At 40.5% G+C, this 24,045-nt stretch overlaps 1 protein-coding gene across 4 annotated transcripts in view; it reads right to left on the bottom strand.

Moving 5' to 3' along the window:
- The window catches only part of LOC117826451 (abl interactor 1-like), a 42,838-nt gene extending 19,104 nt beyond the window's left edge, over positions 1-23,734 (bottom strand). Inside the window, exons 1-3 of one of the 4 annotated variants that reach the window (XM_034702509.1) lie at positions 23,474-23,734; positions 11,511-11,678; positions 2,704-2,880 (exon numbers count right to left, since the gene is read on the bottom strand). In XM_034702509.1, coding sequence (XP_034558400.1) covers positions 2,704-2,880; positions 11,511-11,678; positions 23,474-23,590 — 462 coding nt within the window. In that variant the 5' untranslated portion in view covers positions 23,591-23,734. The remainder of the gene's footprint in view (positions 1-2,703; positions 2,881-11,510; positions 11,679-23,473) is intronic. The other 3 variants (XM_034702507.1, XM_034702508.1, XM_034702510.1) reach the window with 3 other exon arrangements.
- Positions 23,735-24,045: the final 311 nt, after the last annotated feature.

The following is a 24,045-nucleotide window of genomic DNA, read 5'->3' as shown; positions in this document are numbered from 1 at the left end:
TCTCTGACCACGCCCCCTCCGGAAGTGGATGTGCCTCGGCTCTCCAGCACGTTGATCTAATATTTACATGTTGTCTGAATATACACGGCTGCTCAGAGATCGCGTTACTTCAACCCTCTGAATTTGATCCAGAATCTGATCCTGACAGAGCGGCGCCTGCAGCAGGACCTTTCTGAATGATTGGTCACAGATTTAGTGTTTCTTGTTGTTTTATTTGTCAGTATGTCGACGTGTGTCTTGGTACACAGCTATGACATGTAGCTATGTGGCTTTGCTAACTAGCGCTAGCACTTTTCCATGAGAAATACAAATCATCCACTAGATCTTTAGATCTGCAGACGTGGGGAGTAAAACCGACCTTTGTGTTTATTAAGACAGCCTACAACTAGCGTGCCTCCCTCCTAAGCTCCTTGTTAGCACACATGTGTGCAGGGAATGAAAAACAGAGGAGGGGTTGAGTTGTATTTTATACAGTCTATGGGCTGAACAAGCTCTGAGCTCTGACTTCCGTGACAGACCGGATATTGTTGTGACGTAACAAAAACACGGAAGTCTGAAACGGCTCGTTTCACACACATTTACAGAAAGGTGGAGAAATCAGAACAGGGGCAGAATGGATTTTTTTCATTTTCAGGGGGTTTGTAGACATGCCAGGGAAACATATTTCAGGTAGAGAACCATTAAAAAGTCGATTTTGCATGATATGTCACCTAGTAAGTAATAAGTTGGATTTTCATTATAAAAACGTATGGTAATTATTTTAAATCAAATAAGGCAGTATTTTTTTATTTGGCCGGTGAAATATATTTTTGGCCGCTAATTTTTTGGAGGTCACTAGCCAATGACAGATGAGGTAAAAAGTTAATTTTAAGCCTTGGCTGTACAGTTGCACTTTTCACATGTTCCCTGTGAACAGAGGTTTACTTAATATGTCAAATGTGAAATTGGTCAAATTTGCCCTGGTTGTATTTTGTTATGATTGTCTCAGGGAGAGCATCAGTCAAGTTTTAAGTAGGATGTATCTTTTTGTATGAATTTTGTTTGAAAGCAATTGTCATAAATAAATATGCAGTTTTAAGTATTAAGTATTTTTCTTATTTTGCACAAGAAATGAACATTACATAACAAATGTGATAAGAGTATCACCATAATACTGTACGCTAATTCCAATACAGAAGAGAACTGATGATCTCTGCAATTAGGTGTGCAGAAAAAAAATATCGGTATCGGTAATGGGCTAAAAATCCAATATGGTGCATCCCTAATACAAACACACAAACAAACAAACACATGCATTAGAAGACTTCTAAGAATACATCCTTGTTTGTATGTTGTGTCTGCTGATGCACGAGAATGAAATGATTCTATACTCTTGAATTATTTACAGATGTGTGCAAGAGAGGCAGTGAAAAATTGGGAGTGTGATATGCATTTTCAGTCTGCACCGAGCCAGACAAGTGCACATCCATGAACAAAAACACAGCCACACACACACACACACGGAGCCAGACAGGAATCAGAGAGAATTTCAAATGAAGCAGTAGCCAAAGAGTCTCCCTCTCCCGGAGGTTTTCTGCTCTCCAAAAGGATACTATCTAACTAAACTTCATTCAAAAGGTGTTCCCTAAATGAGTCATTATTTTACACATGTCTGAGTCATGCTCTCTAATGCACCAGCAGCATACGCTTCCATTCTCTTGTGTAGGTAGAAAAAAAATAGGTTGCACACATTTCCCCCCCTGCATCATCCTCTCTGATCTGCACTGATTCCTGCAGAGATCGATCTTCCGCAGCATCCGTGAATGATGCTTCATTTGCATAGTGGGCCATGCCAAAATGTGTCTCTGTGTGAGCCAGCTCTCAGAGGAGGAAACAGTGAGCGTTTTTTAAATTTGAATCAGCGGATGTTTGAAAATCAGCAGACAGCCGCTATCTCAACAGAGACAGACAGGGATGAAGAGGCCGACTCAAATGGGGTGCGGAAATGTGTGTGACACCAGCAATCAATGCACAAGAGGGTGTGCATGGAGGGGAGGGGAGATGGCAGATGAATCGTGTGGAGAGGGACTAAAAAAATTGAAGAAAGAGCCGGAAAAGAGCTGGAGAATATTTCGCCTCCGATCAATTGGTGGTGTGACGGCTAGTGTAAGCGCTCGGCCAGGACATTTCACTCTCTCTCTCTCACACACACTCTCTGGATCCACACTTTTTCCATTTACTTCCCATTTAGGAAGTTGTTAGTGTGCATGAACGCAACATCTGTCACAGAAAGCTCTCTTGGCCACATTCTCAAAGACTTATCTTTTCTATGATTGGTACATGTGCAAGTGTTTCTGTGCTTAATTAACTAAAAGCCCTGTGTATTGATCGTCTTGAAGTGTGAGTCCCTGTGTGTGGGAGTGAATTATGAAGGCAGACAGTTGCTGTGTTCACATGAGGGTGCAAGGTGTGAACTCCACTAAGTAGGTGTTTTTTGCCATCTCGCCAAATTGATTCAGTCTAAAAATCAAGTCGATCTATCAGAGTAATGACTTTGGGATTTAGCTGCTACAGTCTGGTTCTACAGAAGCCTGAATGCTGTGTTTTGAAAAGAAATGTGGAAAGAAAAACCTTGATATAATTAAAAATTAACTCCCCTGTGAGGTTGTTTGTTTCCATTCAGGTTAACTAATCCTGAGTGCTTTCATCTGTCATGTTTCTTACTTTGACGCCGTGCCCCACGTCATCCAGCAGTGTGTAGTCGATGGGCTTTCGGATGTAGCGCACCGGCCGCTCCATGTTGCCTGGGGCGATGATCTTGTGAGTGCGGGCGGTGTTCTTGTTTGTGGTCAGGATGCCGATCTCTCGACGTGCCACTTTCTCCTTATGAATATCCACAGTCTGCAGGAGAGAGAAATGAAGAAAGGTGGTGAGTAGTGGGGTACAAAAGGAGGATAAAGGTATTTATTTAAGCTAATAAGCTGCCTTTATTTTAGCAGAATATTGTGTTATCTCTTATGTCTCTTGTTTCACAAAGAGATTGTGTTATACTGGACTGAAAGGCCTCATCAGTGTAATTTAAACCTGACACTTCCTCCATCTGTTTCAAACTAAAAGCCTTCAAGGAGCTCAGCGGGCATGGTCACCACCCCTTCCTTATCTGGTGGAGATTTATCAAAAACACCTGCAAGAAGTGTTCATAACATTCATAACATTGGCTACATATTGCAATAGCATTCCTTATTTTAGAACCCATCTCAAAGTATTCTAACATCTGCAGCAAAAAAGATACGAGTTATTCAGGCTTGAGGTATGACAAGAGGTGTTCCTCAGGGCGTTATTTCAGGACCGCTTTCATTTTAGGTACTCTTTTTTTTTTTTCTTCAACCTATTAACTGAAACTCTGTTTAGTTTTATTCAAGCCTATGATACTATCAAGTGGCAAACTACGACCACAAGAATTGAAGCCAATGTGGAGATGTTAAAAACTGTAGTTCATTGAGTGTCCGCTTGAGGCTGGCTCTAGAAGTACCTGAAACCACATACACACAAATTAAAAATAAGACGATCTTCACAGCAGAAATAAACATGTTTACAGCCTGGTTCAAAAAACAAGTGTAGTCTGGATAGCTCATTTCTCGATCGGCACACACTGTACAGGGGGTGAATTTTTTCATAACTCGTCAATTTCGAAGATATTAAGATTCCGAGTTTTCCATTATGAAAGGCACAGCTGACTTGATTGCAGATGGGAACACTGTAGCTGTTGGCTAGGAGGCTTAAAGCCAGCCTCTTTACCTCACACTAGCTCGACAGCAGTTACGTTGGCTTCAGCATTTCCAATATGGCTCCCACCGACGATTAGCTTCAAAACAGCGCTTCAGAAACAGACAGGTGATGCCACGGATACTAGGTCCATTATTTATACAGTCTATGGACACTATCTGTGACTCCAAGCTTTCATTTTAAAATGCACAAGAACAACGCTGTCAGCCAGTGATCTGCAAGTCCATCTTTTATACCAGAAGCATGTTGCAAGCAAAGTCTTCAAATTGCTATCTTGACTGTTGTAGCTCATTATTTGAGAGGGACGTATTTATTTCCATAGGATCCCCATCATGTCTTGCCACAGAGTAAGAACTAATGGAGGGTTAAAATAGTACGCAATTCTTCTACACTTACAACTTGTAATGTGGAGCACCAATTGATTTCTCAATTTAATAAGACTATTTCTTTACCTCTTTTAAGAACAGATTTATTAGTGATTTGGGTAACATATCGAGGCAGTTTATTCTAGTTCAACATGTCCCTGAACACGACATGACAGTTTAAAGCTTTGTACTTAGGCAGAGGTGATGTGAAGCGCCCCATCAATCAACCACGACAAAAAGCATCAACATAAACATTTAAAATAAACCACAACATGTTTTTTTGTAAAGTCCTGTCACTGGACCCCTGTTGACCTAATGTCTCGCTCTACTGGCCCACACCCTAGGGCCTTTTTGATGAAGCTCAGTTTTTGACCCATCGCACAAGAGGGGGTCGAAAACAACTGTGACCTCCATCTCCACTGCGATTACAGTCATCATCACTCACAGCACCCGTTCATAGCAGGTGCCTTACGTACCGACCTTCATTTTATGAATGATAGATGACACCGGTTAGAGGAGGGAGGGAGAGCTGATGAGGGTGTCTGTGAAGGTATGGGGGAGGATGGACAGCTTCATTTCTGGAATCTGAGCTCACACTTGGGAGAAAAAAGCTGGATGTTAATAAGACTAATGATTCACTGAATGTGTTTCTACCTGAGTTAGTGCACTCTAGATTATAAAAGAGACTGATCTTAAATGAAAATGAAGCGTTTAAATGTGTGTATGCATGAATATGTGAGAACTTTAAAATGGTTGTGTGTCTGTATGTGTGTGCACACAGCAACGAGGTCACACATCAATCACCAGTCAGTCATCTCGAGGAGTCAACCCCAACCGCCCCTCTGCTGCAGCAGTCCCTCTCTCTCCGGGTGTTGGGAGGTCAAGACCTCATGTGGTGGGGGTTCAAAGTCTGATCGGCATTGCTGTGTTGACCTAAAGACTGCCGCTCCCTCCTCCAAACTCTGTGTCTGACGTGTGTGTCCGCTCGCCGTGTGTGAGATATATATAGACAGCGCGCTAGAGAGGAAACTGAGGCGACACGCCCGGCTTCAGCTGGGAAGTAAGAAATGAAGACGCCGCCTATTTCCTGCCAGTGATAGCTGAGCAGAGGTGGAGAGGAGATTAGAGAAACTGAGAACAACAGAGCTCTGAGACACAGGCAGGGAGAGAAAACGTTGCGTGTCAGACTATATAGGCTGATTTGGATGTTTCTTAGGGGGCAAAAGGGAATGAAGAGGGTAAACTTGGTTGGAAAAGATGCTAAGAACACTTCAAGACTCTAGATTAAAGCATGCAATATTTGAAATGCTGTCAGAGTCCGCCCTGCTCTCTTTAAAATGTGATCAAATTGACCAAGTAGTGCATCAGTCCTTGTACAAATCTGCAGATATTAACAGCACTCTGTCGGCGTCATTCAAGCATTCCTCCTTCCAGCAAATCACTGAAAATTAAGCTATCAGAGAGAAACATCCAGACATGATAAGAGTAAACTAACAGACCTCTGTCTGCCCTTCCTGCACGCTCTCAATCTCATTCTCTGTGTAATCTCATTACCGAACATCTGTCTGTCTGTCTGTTCAACCTCTGCTGTGTGTTTCTGCGCGCAGACGGAGCAGCTGGAGTTTCACTTCTGTATGCATCTGTGTTCGGCTCTGATTAGTCTCTGCAAACATATTTTTTTTCCCCTTGTTGAAGCAGAACTGGCGAGAGGTAGCTATGATGTCGTCTGCGCAGAGATGCAAAGGCGTGTCAGCAGATGTGTGACTTCATACAGAATGATCACATTTATGGCTCTGTGACAACAACAACTAAACTCGTGAACGTGTAAGGGTCCATATTTTCATTTCTTTAACTTACATTAGATATCACTTTTATACCCCCTTGCACTGATTTCAAAGGTTGCACAAGTGGGTTATTCACTGTAATGGACAACCTCTGACAAAAAAAGGAACAGATGAATCATAAGGCAAGCTGGTGGTAGGAATTGAGGAAATGGAAAAGAGCAGTAAAGAGCCTCATGAGATGTTTGGATCACAACAGAACCCCCCTTGCACTGTTTGCACTTTTGAACTGCAAACATTCACATGCAAGAGAAATAGGCTGCAGCAGCTCTACTTTGATAAAAAGCACATTGTTGTTTTCTGTTTGGAAAGCGACATTTCTTGTACAATTTTTAGTGACAGCTTCCTCTGCTGTGGGCTTTTTAATCCTGCAGAGATGGGGCTTGGATTTGGCAGCACTGTTTGGCTACCTTCTCCCTCTATAATCCCGTTTTTAACTCTTTCGAGCCGAGACAATTTGCACAGTCCGAGCCAGGAAAAACACTTGGCGACAACAAAGCAAATGAAAATGTAATTTCTTGGACGCGTCAGCACCAGATTAATGAATGTAACTCTGCGGACATGCTGTACCTGGACAGACTCATGTTAAAGTTGATGAAGTATTTGAGGTGATTCCAGATGCCATGTATGTTTTGTACACATCTATAAAACGGCTCTTCATCAAGCTTTTATGATGTTGATTTGATGATTGGATAAAGGGCTGATAAACAGCGGCTCATGATGGTCTGTGGCTGCAGAACACGAAACAATATGGTGGCTCCAGTTGTTCTCCTAGAACAGTTTGTATCATTGAACTCCTCAAACCAGAAATTAGATTCATCATTTCATCAGATCTCAGGATTGTTTGTTTTTATGATGAAACCAATCTCTTCTTATCTGCTGCAAACGGATTTTACACTTCCTGAAATCCATTGCACAAAGATTTCTTTACAGAGTTTCTACAACTCTCAAACTGGCTTCTCAGGTACACTTATTAAGAATAAGGCCATTTTGAATGGGACTGACGTGTTATTGTTAATGTTAATGTTGCTGTTAATGTTAAACAGATGTATGTCTCTCTCCTTATTTGACTGTTTGAGGCACGTATTCTCTCTAAGTGCTCATACTGTTCACATCAGTGTGCTTACAACATGTAGTGATGACTTCAACAGTCACATCAGATTTAGCTGATCGGTGAAAAACTTCAACAACAGCTCCTCTTTCTCTCTGCTCAGCACAGTACAGAGCGCATATAGCTTGGCCTCCATATGTCATGTTTTACTGGTAACACACCTATTTAGTAGAGTCTAGTCCCACAAGCTCAAAGTGCAATACTAATACATTTTCAGCAAACAAAATCTCTTTGTACGTCAATTGAGATACAACAATATCATCAGCATAAAATCGGTGTTGGAAAATAAAAGTTTGGAAATGAACACATTTGTGACACATTTATTATGCACATGTGATGACATCTTACTTGTCCCAAGCTTTAACAAAGCTTTGCCACATGGAAGGATTTTGAAGTATCAGAAATGGAAAGCAAATTAGCTATTTGCAAAACTTGTGAAGCACAAGTGATGGAAAAACTCTTGTAACACAACCAATTTAACTGAGCATCTAAAGCAAGGGTCCCAAAAATGGGGGTTGGGATCATAGACTGTATGAATAATGGACGTAGTATCCGTGACGTCACCCACCTGTTTCTGAAGCGCTGTTTTGAAGCAAATCGTAGGCAGCAGCTATATTGGAAATGCTGGACTCAACCTAACTGCTCTTGAGCTAGTGTGAGGTAGAGAGGTGCACTTTGAGCCTCCTTGCCAACAGCTACAGTGTTCCCACCTGTCACTCAAGTCAGCTGTGTCTCTCATAATGGAAAACTCATAATCTTAATGTCTTTGAAATTGCAGCGTTATGAAAGAAATTCACCCCCTGATCGAGAAATGAGCTCTTCAGACTACACTCGTTTTTTGTACCAGGCTGTAAACATGTTTATTTCTGCTGTAAAGATCAGCTTTGTAGAATTAGTAAAGCTGCGGCAGCACCAGCACTTGTCAGTAGTCTGTCATTCAGTCATCAACAAAGCTATTAGATATTTGGCAGCAATCACCCGAAGGTGAAGGAGCTTTATGAGAAAATGAGTGACTTCATTGCTCTCAGTAACTGGCCTTTCAGCGAGGTGTAAGATTCTGGCTTCTGAAGGCTAATGATGTACTTAAAGCCTCACTACACAATGCCTAATGGGCGTTACTTCTCAGATGTAGCCTCACTTGTACTGCAAAGCTTGGTCTTCAGTCACAGAGAGAAGCTCCTTGTTATTGCTACTCATTTCACCTTCATCACAGACATCTGGACATGGAGTGCAAGTCATGTCCGCATGTTGAGCCTCACTGATATTTGTCACACTAAGAGTAAAAGGTCAATTCCAGTATAGGAGAGACTTGGTGTTTTTTTTATAATGAGAGAAAGGTGTGTGTTTAGAACTATCGGCCAAACTAAGCTTGAAAATATCTTAAATCAGATATCTTCAAAAATCCAATGAAAGGCTTCTAGAGGGCACCCCCAAGTTACAACGCCCTGTTGAGCTATTGAATCTGAAGCCAGAGTTTTAAAGTGCAGGATTAAAGCCTCTCTGACCATCTCTGAAGGATCAATAAACAACTTTGTGAATCTTCAAAAGACTGCACCCAGCTCTCCTCCATACTGCGGCCTTCTGTGGAGTTCACCGGGAGCTGAATATGCTAACCAGGCAAAAGGGCTGGCGTCAGGCTTTCACTCCATCCCTGACAGGCTTAATGAAGCTCACAGGGAGGGGACGGCCGGGGACATTCACAGGCTGACAGGCAGCGTGGCCGTGTGAAGCGCACAGACGGGAAACCAGAGATAGAGAGAGGACTGCTGATGAAGCAAGAGGGGCTGGAGAGGGGCAGCTCCAGCATGATCCATGCCCTCTGTGCCATATCTGTCAGTCTGTGTAATGCCTTAACGTGTGGTGGTCCACACTGACAGTATGTCACAGAATAGTATCAGCAGGTTTGTCCTCGGTTGTATACATTTGATCTACATTTGACAATCCTTAAAACCTTAATCTAATAAGACTCCTCTTTTTAACACAGTGACAGCAACAGTTTGTAAATCTCATCAAACCTACACAGACTGCTTGTACATCGTTATCACAACAGGATTTACACAACAGCATGATGTGAGACTCATCACTTCCCTGCTTTTAACATTTAAACTGTTCTCACTGATTCATTCCAGACTACTGGGGAAAACTCTCACAAGAATATGTTAATGTTCACAATAAAAGCCTTCAGTAAATGGATCGTGACCTGTGAGGGACCAGGTGGTGGTTTAATTAGAAACATCTGTTAAGTCGGGACGCCGCGATGGAGACATTTTCCTCCTGGTTGTTAAATTTGTGACAAAACTGGTGTTACTGATTACATAGAACATTTAGTAAGATTAAGCCGCATCTGTAGCGCTGTCTGTCAAGCATTGCATTTGTATGGATTCAGGCAGATGGCCAAGCATATGTCATTTTAGTGGATGCGAGCAGAAAGGTAGAATATGGCAAAATCAGAGTTAAAGGTGCAGTGTGTAGAAGTTAGCGGCATTTAGAGAAAACATTTGAATAATTGCTCTAATAATTGCTGAATAGATGCCAGTGATTATCCAATAGTATTTTGGCTTGAAATGCTCATCCCTAGTTAGAAGCCCTGTGAGATTGAGGTTGTGGGCAGCGGACACGGCACCTAATCACCTATATGAAACTATAGTTTTATTTTTTCAAACTTAGAATAAATCTGTGTAATTATATAAGGAGCGGGTCTTCCTTTGGAGGCTGCCATCATGTACCACAATCATGTTTCTACAGCAGCTCAGAACGGACAAAAATAGAGCAAAACGTGGTTTGGCCTAGCTGCCGGTCAAGAAATTCACCTGTTGGAAAACAGGTGGAGGGGGAGGAGAGAGTGGTTGTTGTTGTTTTCTGCAAAATAATTTGCATTGAGAGCTTTTTTATGTTAGCAACACATTGACTAATTGGGGACCACAGATATTATACATCACATGAATCTGCTGCAGCTCTCTCTCCTTTTTTCGACTCTTTTTTCATATCTGTTTAGTTATCTTTGTATTTGGAGCCTGTCATGACTTTTAATGACTCATTTGTTGGCCATGGACACCAAACTGGCTCCGTTTGCAGTGGTGTTTTTACTATTTTTGTTCCTGTGTGTGTCCGGAGATCCTGCGTGTATCCATGGTAACATGGTTTACATACAAGATCAGCTGTTAGCAGCCGTAGCATGTTGATACTAAACAATGCTAAGCCCAATGTTCCCTGCGAGCTGAGGAGAAGGAGGCAAGGGTGACGTGCTGGTACTGAGGTGCAAAGTAAAAAAGACGACATCAACCTGTCCTTCCACCCACCGTTATGGGGACTGTAAGATCTATCTACGATAAGGTGGAAGAGCTAACCCAGCACCAGAGTAGCATCATGCTAACAGAGCTAACACCGGACACGAACGCCACATTGGAAGGATTTCACCTGCTGTGGGCTGACAGGATACAGGAGAGCAAGACTGAACTAACTAGTGAAGAAGGCCAGCTCAGTCCTGGACCCTGTGGAGGTGGTGGCTGACAGGAGAATTATGGCCAAGCTGTCGTCCTTGATGAACATTTCTTTTCTATATATATTCTTGTTGGAATTATTGTACTGTACACCTTTTTGTTTGCTGCTGTAACTCCATGGATTTCCCCATTGTGGGACGAACAAAGACGTATCTTATCTTATCTTACATTAATAACGTTTCATGTGTTCCTTTCAGAATAAAACAAATCATTTATATCTGTAGGTGTTTGGTCTGACGTCTGATACCCCACCCTGGGACCTGAGGATGTCCTGATAGTTTAATAACCTCCTGTAGTCTTTCGTCTGACAGTAACTTGACACTGCCAGACAACTAATCGCCATTTTCGGGAGAGCTTCTGGTCCTCGATGGCCACCGTTGCTTAGGTGATGTGAAGGGGTCATTCTAGAAACTGACTGCAAAACATCGCTAATATACCAATTTCTACACACTGTACCTTTAAGAGGAAAAATTGGTATAATCCACAGCTAGCCATGCAGAATGTGATGATGGGGAATCTGCTCCTGTTGTCTCACTATGTGTTTCTCCAAGTGCTAACACTACATTCTATCACACTGAGAAACAACGCCAACGCTTGGTAAATGGTAAAGGTTTCTTTAAGAGATGATGAGTAAGACACAACATACATCCCTCTGATTTATGAAACCAGGAGCAGACATAGGGGATATTTTTGGTTGGCATTAACTATAAATCTGTGAAGGTTCTCAGTCATCCAGGTCATGGTAATCCAAAGCTTGATCCGTAAGGCAACTGGACTGCCTTACGGATCAAGCTTTGGATTAACTATAAAGTAAAAGATTTTATACACTTTGTCACAAAGGAGGTTAGCGATTTCTTTCTCCTCTATCAGCCTGTTTCATGGTCTTATTCACACTCTAGTTATCTATATTCCACTGTTTGATATGTACCTGGGAGATGTGGTTGATGGAAGACTCCATGCGTCGTAGCTGTGACGCCTGGATGTCCAGCAGCTGCAGCACATTGTTAGCTAAGGCATTGATCTGATAGGCCACGCTGGCCAGAGACTGGGTGGTGTAGGCCTTGGTCTCCTCCAAGGCCTTCTTCTTGTCTTGAGCCTGGAGAGAAAGAGAGAGAGCAACAAAACAATCAGAGAGAGGAAGAGAAAAAAGCAAGTCAGAAATCAGTGGAAGGATGTGTGGGTGGAGGAAATGAAGAAGTTGGCAGAGGGAAGTAAGGTAAGCAGAAGAACACTCAGAAGGAAATGCTGCAGTCTCATTGTTACTCTCCTCTCAGTAGTGTGAGCGAGGAGTGAACCACTTTTGACAGGAGCGTTCATTCTCCTCTGTTTCTAAACTGCAAAGCCATGTCGAGATCTGAAGGCTAGTGAAGGAGTGAAATGATTCTCAGAGGGGCTGACTTTGTGGATTCAGAGCGGCTGAAATACGATAACATAACTTCCGAATAACTTCGAGGGACAACACGGGACAGGTGCATGGTGGGAGCTCAGCCCCGTGAGCAGGAATGCCAAGACATTTCATAGAATCCAAAATCTCCCACCCGGCTGCTCAAACCATCTGTTTCTGGATGCCTTTAAATAGCAAAGGGACTGAATGAACATATTTATAGTTTGGAAATAAAACAGGAACAATAAGGCTGCTCAGAGAAACACTCTAGCAGAGGACTGCCAGTCTCATGTGAGGAACTGGAGACAGAAGAATAAATCGTTTTTAATTTCAATACAAAATGTTCTTGTGCTTTTCTTTTTTCTTTGGTTGATAAATTCCTCATTTAGAATAATGAGACTCAACACTGACAAATTACCACAAGATGGAAATAACTGTGTTTCAGCTCGAGACCCAAAATTGCTCAACTTATACACATGAAATGAGCCAACCAGAGCAAATCCTTTTAGCTTTCTATGCTATGACCTGCATGTCTGATGTTTAGTGTTTTGTATGTAATATCAAATACAGTATATTAAATCTAAACTAGCCATCTTTATAAATATTTTAAATAAATACATTATATATATGTATCACTCACACACACACACACACATATATATATATATATATATATATAATTTATTATGTTAGATATATATTTTTATAAAAAGAAATACAAACAAATATATAAAATATATATAAATTAGATATATTTACAGATATATATATATATATATATACATATTTATAAATACAGAATATATGTATTTATAAATTTTATGTATATACATTTTGTAAAAAAAAATATATATTTATTATGTTAGATATATATTTTTATAAAAAGAAATACAAACAAATATATAAAATATATATAAATTAGATATATTTACAGATCATATATATATACATATATACATTCATATATATATATATATACATATTTATAAATACAGAATATATGTATTTTTATGTATATACATTTTGTAAAAAAATTATATTTCTTTATATGTATTTTACAAAAAAATGTATACATTTTTATTTATGTATAAACATTTATGCATACATTTTTAAGTTATATTTTTGGGGCTTTTACACCTTAATTTGAGAGGAGAGGTCAGTGGACAAAGCCAGAAACCAGGAAACAGAGTGGGGAAAGGACATAAGGGGCCGCAGGCTGGAATTGAACCCGGGCCACCCGCTACAGGGGCAGGCGATTTAACCATTAGCCTAAATATGAGCCCAGCATCTTTATTAATTTAAATCAGCTCCTTGATTGAGCAGTGACTCACTTCAGCACTTCTTGTCTCAAGTTTAACTTACAAGTATGGTTCGATGTATTCACAAAGCCTCATGAGGAAACATTTAACAATCCTAAACTAACATGTGTCGTCACTTCTTACAACACTCACATTTGTACAGAGTGGTAGCACTGTGACCGCAACACATTGAAAATTGTATAAGCTCATGTTGAAATGTTGAATCGTGAAAATGTACTGAATACATGTAAAAAAGAAGCAGTAAAAGGTGGTGAAAAATGCAATAATAAACATAATGTAATTTAGAGAATATAATAAGGGCGCTTAGAAAAACATTAAATCTCTATCTGTTTGATATATTTTTGAAGTAGTGTAGTTTCCTTTCTGTTCTGGGGCTTAATAAAAAAGACAGTCAGTACACTAATACATTTACTTTAAGTTCGAATTGAGAGTTTGAAGAATGAAAAACATGGCCAACATGGTCCAAAGCTGAAAGATATGGCAGGTGTTGTAGTTTTCTTAACATGCTTCCTGTGTCTCACTTCATACTGATCACACAGATATGAGATTGAAATGTCTTTGTTCCTCTCTGGAAGAACGGAAACAACTTTGTTTTTTTCTAATTGCGAGACTTGCTTTCTAAACCAGCTCACTGCAGGTGAGTTGGGTCAGTTTGTGCTGATATTCTAAACATCTGCCTTTCCATAAACACTGCGTCGGGGCCGAGTTCAGCTGGGATAAAACGACTGTAGTCAAACAATAATTTGGTATGTGAGAGTGGTAGCAGGAGGCTAACAGCCAGCAGACCATGACACCACTTTACAACAGCACCACCTGTCCACCTGCTTCCCTACAAACCACCTGCCGAGCACCATTATCTGAGGCAGATGTCTGGTGGGGCAGCAGGCCGGGCGGATTGAAGCAGAGCTTAGACTGCCAGTTTGTAAAACACAGAGTTGGAAAAAGAAACCCTGCAGACATACTTAGCATTAAGACGGACTGAAATTGGTCCTCACACCTGAGCTTGAATAATGCTGACTTTTGGCATGCGAAGATTCAAATAAATAAATCACACATTCATTAACATCTACCATCTCTAAAAGTACTATGAAAGAAAGAGTTAGAAAAAAAAATATGAAATGAGATTTAAAATCAAACCATTTAAACAGAACTATCATGTTTTAACTTAAGCTTCTTCAACAACCTCACTCTGATTTTTTTTTTGTTAAGCACCAGATCCAACTGAAATAAAGAAACTTCTGACAGCATGTCATACTGAGCCCATGGTCTGACAGTGAAACATCATGGACCTCATGAGTCATGAATGAAACAGCCATGACTCAGAGGGGTATCATGTGAGCTACCAGGGGGGATTTTAGCGGGGCCAACATGAGGGAAATATTGAGTTAATTCACTGGCTTCCATATAAGACCCCTGACTTCACAATGGAAAAGATAGATCAATTCAACTATGAGGAAACTTTGAATACAAATCCCTTTTTATGCTAGGAACTGTCAGTGCAAAACCCATATATAACCTAGACAACATTCACTCTGAAAAAACTGCCAGAAAGTGTGCCTGAAAATGTCTGTCAATAAATAAATATATCATAAATAAAGTATTTTACACATGGTCTACAATAGACATGATCCGTATGTTGTCTGAAGGTAAGTGGCTGTACTGGTTCTGTAGTTTGATTGAGGTATCTGAGGCTATTTGCAGTCCTTTTATTTTAGCCTTTCTGTATGCTGCTCAGGGATTTCAGGTCCAGCTCAGTGATTGCTGCTCACTTTTCATACTCGTGTTGGGCCGACTGAGGTGGATGTTAAAAGCACCAAACCAGGCTGTTTGAGGTAACGATGGACTTGATAAAGCAACAGTAGGAACACGGGAAAAGTGGACTGATGGACCTGCTGATGGATCAGCTCCAAAAATGCCAATCTGATTGAAGTACAGAGGCATATTGCATTTTGAGGATAAAATATCTGCTCTGTTTTTCTGAAATAACAAGATATTGGTGCCTCATAATCCCATGAGAGGCTCTCATTTAGGCCACTTAAGAAAGCTAATACTGTTAAGCTAAGGCTGTTCAGTTGAATCCAGTTTTATTATGGTTTGGGTTTGAGAAGTTGGGAGATGTTCCAGTCTTTAGGTAACATGGACAGTATTTTTATACGTTTATTGACTTTACACAGGCACCTCAGGGGTTTGCAGTTGTTCAGAAGTAAAGCCCAGTCTCCTCCGTGAGACATAGCAGTGTTTCTCCACAATCAGCTGAAGAGGTATGTTATGCAAGGAATAATGTATGGTTAGCAGGTAGTTATGGGAAATAGAATCCCGACAAGGGTTGCCTGTTCCGGCTGCTAATATTTCTGGACAGGATCCAATACAAAAATGTCCATAGCCTGCCGATTTTGCATGCTCACCAAGCCGCAAACTTCGGCCTCGGGATTGAAGCCAATGCGGAAGTGTTAAAAACTGCAGTTCCTCAAGTGTCCTCTTGAGGCTGGCTCTGGAAGTACCAAAATCCACATACACACCAATTCAAAAAAGACGATCTTTACGGTAGTAATAAACATGTTTGCAACCTGGTGCAAAAAAACAAATGTAGTGTGAAAAGCTCATTTTGCGATCGGCACACACTGTACGGGGGGGGGGGGGGGGGTTTCGAAGATATAAAAATGACGAGTTTGCCAAGATTGGAGGTACAGCTGACTTGATTAACAGGCGGGAACACTGTAGCTGTTGGCAAGGAGGCTCAAAGCCCGCCTCTTTACCTCACACTAGCTCAAGAGCAGTTAGGTTGAGTCCAGCATTTCCAATATGGCTCCTGCCGACAATTTGCTTCAAAACAGCGCTTCATAAACAGATGGATGGACGTCACAGATACTACGTCCATTATACATACAGTCTACGATGCTAACCAACACTCGTTCTAGCCACATTGTTTTAATGCGAATAGAAACCAACAGATTATTTTCTACATATTGATTTGACATGACGTGTGATCAGTCTGCCTCTGGTGTTGCTCATGTTTTGTGAAAGTTATTAACCGTTGTCAAGGTGTTTTGACAATCAGAATCAAACATCTTACACGACCGGAAGATCAGTAAAAAAACTGATTAATAAACAGATATAAGGTATCGAATCTGAAATGCATTCAGGGTTGCTATGAGGTCACTCAAGAGACGATCACACATTTGCTGAAAATGGGTCACTTAAGCGATATATAATTGTTGAGAGAATTAGCTCACATTTTGATTTCTTTATAAAAACTTGTTTATACTTCCAAGTAAATAATTTCATCAATTCAGAAATAAAGAGCAGTTTTTTCTTAAGTGAACACAATTTAAGCTCATATACACTGTGCTCCAAATAATTATGCAAGTTGCATTTTTGTGAATATTTTAAAAACTATGTCAACAGTCGTTTTCAAATTTGTCAAGAAGTCAGATTGTGAATATATTTCTTCAACTGTGTGGTTAAAATGATGCTTTTCAAAGTACCTTGGCTTTATTAAATAAATGCAGAATCTGCAGAAATGAGTGTGCGAAATTATTATGCAAGTTGGTGATAAGATCATATAACTTGTGAAAATTAAAAACTAGGCAACATTTTAAACATTCTATTGATTGAAAATAATAATATTTACTACAACTGTATTCAAACTTTAACAAAAAAACAGTTTTCTTTAGATGTGTATACAAAATAAAACTGTTGTTTAGAATCATTATTTTAACCACACAGCTGAAGAAATATATTCTTTCTAATATTCTTTTTAACAAATTTGAAAACGACATGTTAACATAGTTTTGAAAATATTCACAAAAATGCAACTTGCATAATAATTTGGAACACGGTGTAGATATGCACGCCACATGCTGGAACAAGATGAAGCCTGTAGTTTTCATTTTATGATCTAGCACAAAGCAGCAGCAGCAAAGGTCCATCTGTCTCCCCAAAAACAGCATCCCATTCATTTTAACACATTACAACAGATGTCACACAAAGAGATGCTATTTTAGGACACAAAGGCCTGAAGAAAGGTGCAAACAAAGACACTTTTTACGCAACTTATCATTGTTTAGGTGACGTTTTATTCAAGTGGCTCATTTCAAACATCTCATCCAAAAATAAAAGCCACACACCAAGGGCTGCACTGTCACTGTGCTGTTAGGTGACATTTTGTTGTGCAGTTGATTGTGTGAATACAAAAACTGCATTATAGAATGTTATCCCTACAGGATTATGTAGATCTGTGTCACCTCAGGACAAGCAGGTATTATTTTAGGACTACAGTGACAGAGACTAAAGGCTTTTTTTAATAATCAAGGTTTCCTTTTTTAGAATATAAAGACATACTACATCCAAGGCCGGGGCATAACATCTGAATAGGAGCTACTTGGCCTCTTGTACACCCCTCTCACTGTTCATTCCCCCGTTGTTTCATCATATCTGAGTTTATAAGCATGCAGCTAATGTTTTTAATGTCCCTGAAGAAATCATTATTCAAGAGAAGCCGCATACATGCATCTTCATATTCCAGCCAATGTTCTCCATACTGCAGCAGAGAGAGGCTCAGCACAGCTCTGAAAAGCAGCAGTGAGAGGAATGAAAGAGATCATGCATCCACTTCTCCCAAACACATGAAGATGTAACCTAAAGCAGTATTAAATAATACAGTATGCTTTCAACCACGTAAGATTCTCAAAGTTACATGAGCTGTATGTGCTGATAATTATAATAATTCATAATCTGTTTTTTTTTAAATGGCAATTAAACCAGACAAAGCTGTCATGACTTCAGATCTTCTGGTCCATTGTGCATGAAAGTATTCATCTGCGTTATTGTCTCACTGAATAAATGGATGCAACAGCAATGAAGGTAATTTAGTTTGGATCATGTGACTCACAGGAAATAGGAAACAAAAAAACCTGTACTGGTACGACTTCTTTCACAATGACATGGGTTACAGGATGCAAACGTATTATGGTATAGCTTTAAGCCTGGTTTATACTTCTACGTTGACCCTACACAGCAACAGCTGACCAAGACGCAAGCACTACATACTTGTGCATCGATGTGTCCATGTCGTGCTGCAATACTCTGCCAAAATGCTTGAGGGCAGTGTGGGGTCGCTTGTTTTTTTGTCCCACTACAGGAGATGAAATTTTACTGCTGATGTACTGCGATTCCGGCAGTGCTGCAAATGTAGGATACTGTGCAGTCCAGTGGACCAATCACAGGGCTTGCAGTCCGCGATGTTTTGACAAGTAGTTACATTTTAGAGCAGGTGCATGTCAGGCTACGTGTGTAGGCTTCTGCGTAGGAAAAGGGCTAAGCAGATCAACGGTCTAGGGTGCGACTTAGGGTATGACTTAGGGTAAGACATTGGGTATGAGTTGGGGTAGGACTTAGGGTAGGACTTAGGGTACGACTTACGGTACAACTTACGGTACGACTTAGGGTACGGCGTTGTGTATGGCTCAGGGTACGGCTCAGGGTACAACTTAGGCTTAGGGTACAGAGTAGGGAACAGCACAGGCTATGGCGTTGATGTGACACAGTAGTATTAAACCAGGTTTAACAAACAGCTATGATTAAACGCCCCCAAGAAGTAATTTCCAAACATTTCTTCCCTCAGGGTCGACGATAAAGAAACACATGATGTGTCTTCATAGTTCCTTACTTTCATCATACAGTAGCAGAGCAACATTTTTTTTTAGATCGGCTGTTCTGTAAAGAAATCAATTGAAATCAGAATTGAGCTAACTGCCATCACTCTGCAACACCTCACATGTGCAGAGTTTTATTTCCTTCATCTACAAATGTTAAAGATGGGTTGGTAGTCAGATTTAGATACACTTTTTGTTATACTGGTTAAAATAATCTTTATGTCCCGGTGGCAATCAATACATAATGTCATCTTAAAAAAAAAACGAGGAAAAAATAGCTGCAATCTACAGCCGGAGTAAACCTGGGGAAACACCAACCAATCCCTGCCATCAGGAGCCAAATTATGAAACCAATCAAATCATGTCCTGCCGTTTTGCCCGCCTCCTGCACGTACATTTCATGATTGTTTGTGTTTTTAACTTTCACTATGAGAATGTTTTGGTGTTTTCTTAACGCTGAGTGAGACATGAGTTGACGTAGTGCAAAACACAAACAATGTGCTGAGGACCGGTTTTGAATCAGTCATGATCATATGGTCGCGAAGAAGCGGCGCTCGTGCATGTGAGCTGGGGCGTCATTTTGGAGGAGCTCCGAGGGGAGGGGGGAGGAGTTAGACAGAGTCCTGAGGAAATGCTACATTAAAATTCATGCTAGTTTGCCGTGACTACCAACCCTAGCTTTAAATATAATGAGGGGGGGTGGGTGCTTTTCTTGGTAGAACAGCTGAAGATAGACAGGAAATGTGGGTAGTAGAGAGTGGGGGATGACATACCACAAAGGGTCACGGCCAGGAGTCGAGACAGCGACCCCTGTGACAGGAACTGTGGTCTGTGAACACTGAAACCACCAGGCAAACTGGCACCTATATTCACAAATGTATTTAACCACAAGTGAAGCTCATGTTGAGAGCATGATCAGTATATTAATGTCACTACATTTTGAGTTAGGTGATGAAAGTATATTCATATCCTTACTTGTTCTCTACCCATAAGTGTATATGAAAAAACGAGGGACAACAGGATATGGTGGGACAGATATTACAAGTGAAATGCAATTTGTGATTAGTGGTGTAATGTATCATCATGTATGGCATTTGTTGGGGTATGTTTAAAACAAATATCTGGAGAACATGATGGGTAGACAAAGGCATCTCTGTAGCCCTATAGTACTTCAGTGAATGGCTCTTTAGTAACACATTGTAGCATCAATGAAATTGTAAAGCTGTTGGCGATGTTGCTGTAGATGTTCGTGTTATTAGTGACTTCATTCATTCTTTTTTAGTAATTCTGCAGCTTCAGAAACCCAAATACCCAGCAGTGACAATGAGTGCAAATGAGTGCCAAAGCGCCAATCTGAGGTTCCTGACATTTAAATCAATACAGAAGCCACCCAGGGTCAGTTCAGTTTAGATTATAAAACTGCACTTATGCTGACCTTAAATAAGATTAAGCAGAACCTCAAAGCACATCCATTCAAATAATCAGACAGCTCTCTGAATTTAGAACCCTCCAACACATTCACCATGAAGAGCTGTTTATGCTCGTCAGTATCTAAGCCTGCATTCAGGCCGTGAAACCTACATCGCATTTCTGATGACAAGCAGGGCGAAGTGAGCTGACGTGTTGTTAAAACGGCACAACTGTGGGCTTTCTCAGTGCCACCGTCAAAAAAATTAGAGCACAGTGGGGTTTCTGGTGCGTGCTGCTCTGTCAACAGACACTGCCGTTCACACCATACTATTCAACCCAACGATGGTCTACGGCGCTGTCAGCTCACACCATCACCCACACACACTCAGCACAGGCCCTCACCAAGGAAAATTAACAGGGTGGTGAAGAGGTTTCTCGTGAGTAGCTCTTATGGGTGGAAATCCCCCATTAAGGTTTGAATATTTTATACACATAGCAGGGCCATGGATCATCTTCTCGGAGGAAGACCCCCGATTACAGATGACTTTACACCATTTCTTCTCAGCTCATCAGTACTAGTAGATAAATATGAATATAACAGCTGCAAACTACTAACCCTGTGTGAATGTGATGTTGTTTTTTTGCATTCTAGTTTGAGTTCCGGACTGAAAAGCATGGAAAAAAACACACATGGAGAATAATTATCTTAACCTTACGTCTTCTTACAGTCATAACAAAAAAGGAGAGAAGCTGCAACCATGTGGAGCAATCATTTTAGAGCAGTGAAGACTTAATTTGTGAGATAAAAGGTTAATCGGTGGAGAGTCATAAATTTAACTGTTGGATCATCATTATCATTTCAGATAGGGGGGCGATTTCCAGCATTGGTATCAGTATCAGCGATCCACCTATCTACTCCCAAACAAAGAAGAATCTTTCTGTGAGGCATGCAGAGCTGAATTACATTTTAAATGTTACATAGATAAGGAAATGTCACTGTGAATCATACAACGATGAGCAGAGCAAGTATGATCACCAGTTTGAGAAATCCCTGCTCCTTGTCACTGATTCGCACTTCCCATTATCCTGATTTGACTTTCAGATTTGAAATGCAAAGACAGGCAGACATACCTTTTATTACCCTGCACGTTGATTTAAATAAGCAAATGAGGTAAACATAGATCCAGCACACTGTGGTAGCCTTACATGACCTATGTTTGCGTCCTATTCACCTTCAAGTCTCAGAGGACTCTGCCTATTCAATGATATCCTCATGAGTTTATTTCGATCCTATATTGACTGATAATAAGAAAGACTAAAAATCTAAGCAAGTTGTATTTTTTCCTGTTATTTTTCCTTCTGCAATTTCATACTCTAGACTAAAGATGCTCTTTTTATTTTCAGAATCAGAAATACTTTATTTAACCGGGGGGGAATTCAGTTATGCTCTTATAAACAGTATGTTAATATCAAAATATTAAAGCTGAGCTTACTAGTCATGGAAAACTAGCATGAATTTGAATGTAGCATTTCCTCAGAACTCCGTCTAGATAGCGGCTTTTTTTCCCCTCTTTTTAAAGAACATATTATGTATTGAATGCCATCGGGACATAAAGATCATTTTAACCAGTATATAATAAGTCTATCTAAATCTGACAACCAACCCCAGCTTTAATAGCAAGACGGAATAAAATAAGATTATAAATACGAATAAAATTAAAATTAATATTAAAATAAGATAAAATAAAAATAAAGTATATACAGAAGCACAGAATAGTTACAATTATCTGTGTATAAAAGCGCTGGGAATGAAGGTGATGTATTCACTTCTTTATCATTTTTTATGCTAATCTTGGGTTTGGAATTTTGCACAACTAATTCAGCTTCTGATCTATTTATTTTGTTGTTTTTCCCCTTTATGCAACATGTCCTGAGTGCTGATCTGTATAAATAATGGACATAGTATCCGTGAAGTCACACATCTGTTCCTGAGCGCTGGTTTGAAGCCAATCTTCGGCGGCAGCCATATTGGAAATGCAGAACTCAACCAGGCATAGTGTGACGTAAAGAGGCGGAGTTTGAGCCTCCTATCCAACAGCTATGCGTTCCCGACCGGGAGTCAAGTCAGTCATGTCCTTATTTGGGCAAAAACTTGAAATCTTAATATCTTCTGAACTGTCGCATTAGAAAAAAATTCACCCCCTGTATAGTGTGTGCCAATTGAGAAATGAGCCAGACTACACTCGTCTTTTGTACCAGGCTGTAAACATGTTTATTTCTGCTGTAAAGATCGTCTTTTTTGAATGGGTGTGTATGTGGTTTCCAGTGTTTCTGCAGCCAGCCTGAAGTGCATCCTTGATGAACTGCAGTTTTTAGGACTTCCACATGGGCTCCATATTTTTAGACCGTAGGTTGCTGCTTGGGCATGCCCCACCCCCATAAATTGACAATCAAAATATCTAACACTATGAATGGCTTTTCGCCTTACTTTATACAGTTAATAAAATAAATGGAATTTTAGAATCTGTATAATAATTTGTTATCAGTATTTATGGGATTAGAAGAGATAGACTGAGAAAGAGTAGATAATGCACACAAACATAGGCTACTTCATGTCACCCCTGCATGAGTCAGTCCCCCATGTAGGGCCACCCCATTAATAAATCTGGACCCGCCCCTGTGAGTAGCCCTACTATGAGTCTCATTGTGTGATTAATGTCCTGTAAAAACATCATTAACACTCACTGAGAGTCTAGACCTTCAAGCTGTGGGCCGTTATTCTAACATGTCACTGTTACCTCTCAGAGAAAGCAGCGAGTGACAAACCATTGGTCATAACAACGACACACCCTCTAAAACCCCCCAGCAGCTTTCTACTGATCCAGTAAACCGGGACCGACTCACGGGGACGAGAAAAACCCGAAACCAGACCACAGAACCACATCAGACTCATGATACCGGGAGAAAAGGCCACTCCGTGTGGTAGCTAGCGGTTTCGGGTTCCCTTTCGTTACGACCAGCATTTCCTGTCCCTGTGGTTTCACTCACTTCTACTCCAGCACACCGCAGACACGACGGAGATAACGGAACAATCTCACATATATACCGACCGTTAATCTCTTACCTGAACATAATTGTTTTCACAATATTCCGCAACCCGGGACAGGTTCTGGTAGCTTTCCACAAGAGCTCTTTTGCCGGCAGGGATTTCCTCCTCTAATAGCATTTGTAGCTCTGCCATCTTACATCCCTTCGCATGTCTCTCCTCTCTCTGTCCTTCTCAGTGAGGCGAGGCGGTGATGCTGTGTGTGTCTGAGAGAGGGGCTCCCCCGCCTGGCATTGTGGGGCCGCTGGCCTCCGATTCACAACAGCCTGTGACAAACGGCGGCTACGTTATGAACGGAGGCCTGTGATTGGCTGAGAGGCAAAGGGAGAAGAGCAGTGGACCAATCATATTTTAATGTGAAGATGACGTTTCAGTCCACAATAAGAAAAAACAATAATAATGGATAAAGAAGAAGCTGTTAGAATGTTTTTTAATAATAATTACCTGGAGCCTATGTTGTATGTTGTTACTCCCCCCCAAAAATAAAAGTGTTTAAAATCATAAAGGATATTGTGTATGTTCTTGTTTGCTTATTTTATTTTTTTTTGCTTTTGTTATTGTTATTTTGTCTAAAATTTTAATACATTCCT

The sequence above is a fragment of the Notolabrus celidotus genome, chromosome 15 (assembly GCF_009762535.1).
Source record: "Notolabrus celidotus isolate fNotCel1 chromosome 15, fNotCel1.pri, whole genome shotgun sequence".
Taxonomy (NCBI): domain Eukaryota; kingdom Metazoa; phylum Chordata; class Actinopteri; order Labriformes; family Labridae; genus Notolabrus; species Notolabrus celidotus.
Note: the sequence above shows the minus strand (reverse complement) of the source record. Positions and strands in the feature narration are given on the sequence as shown.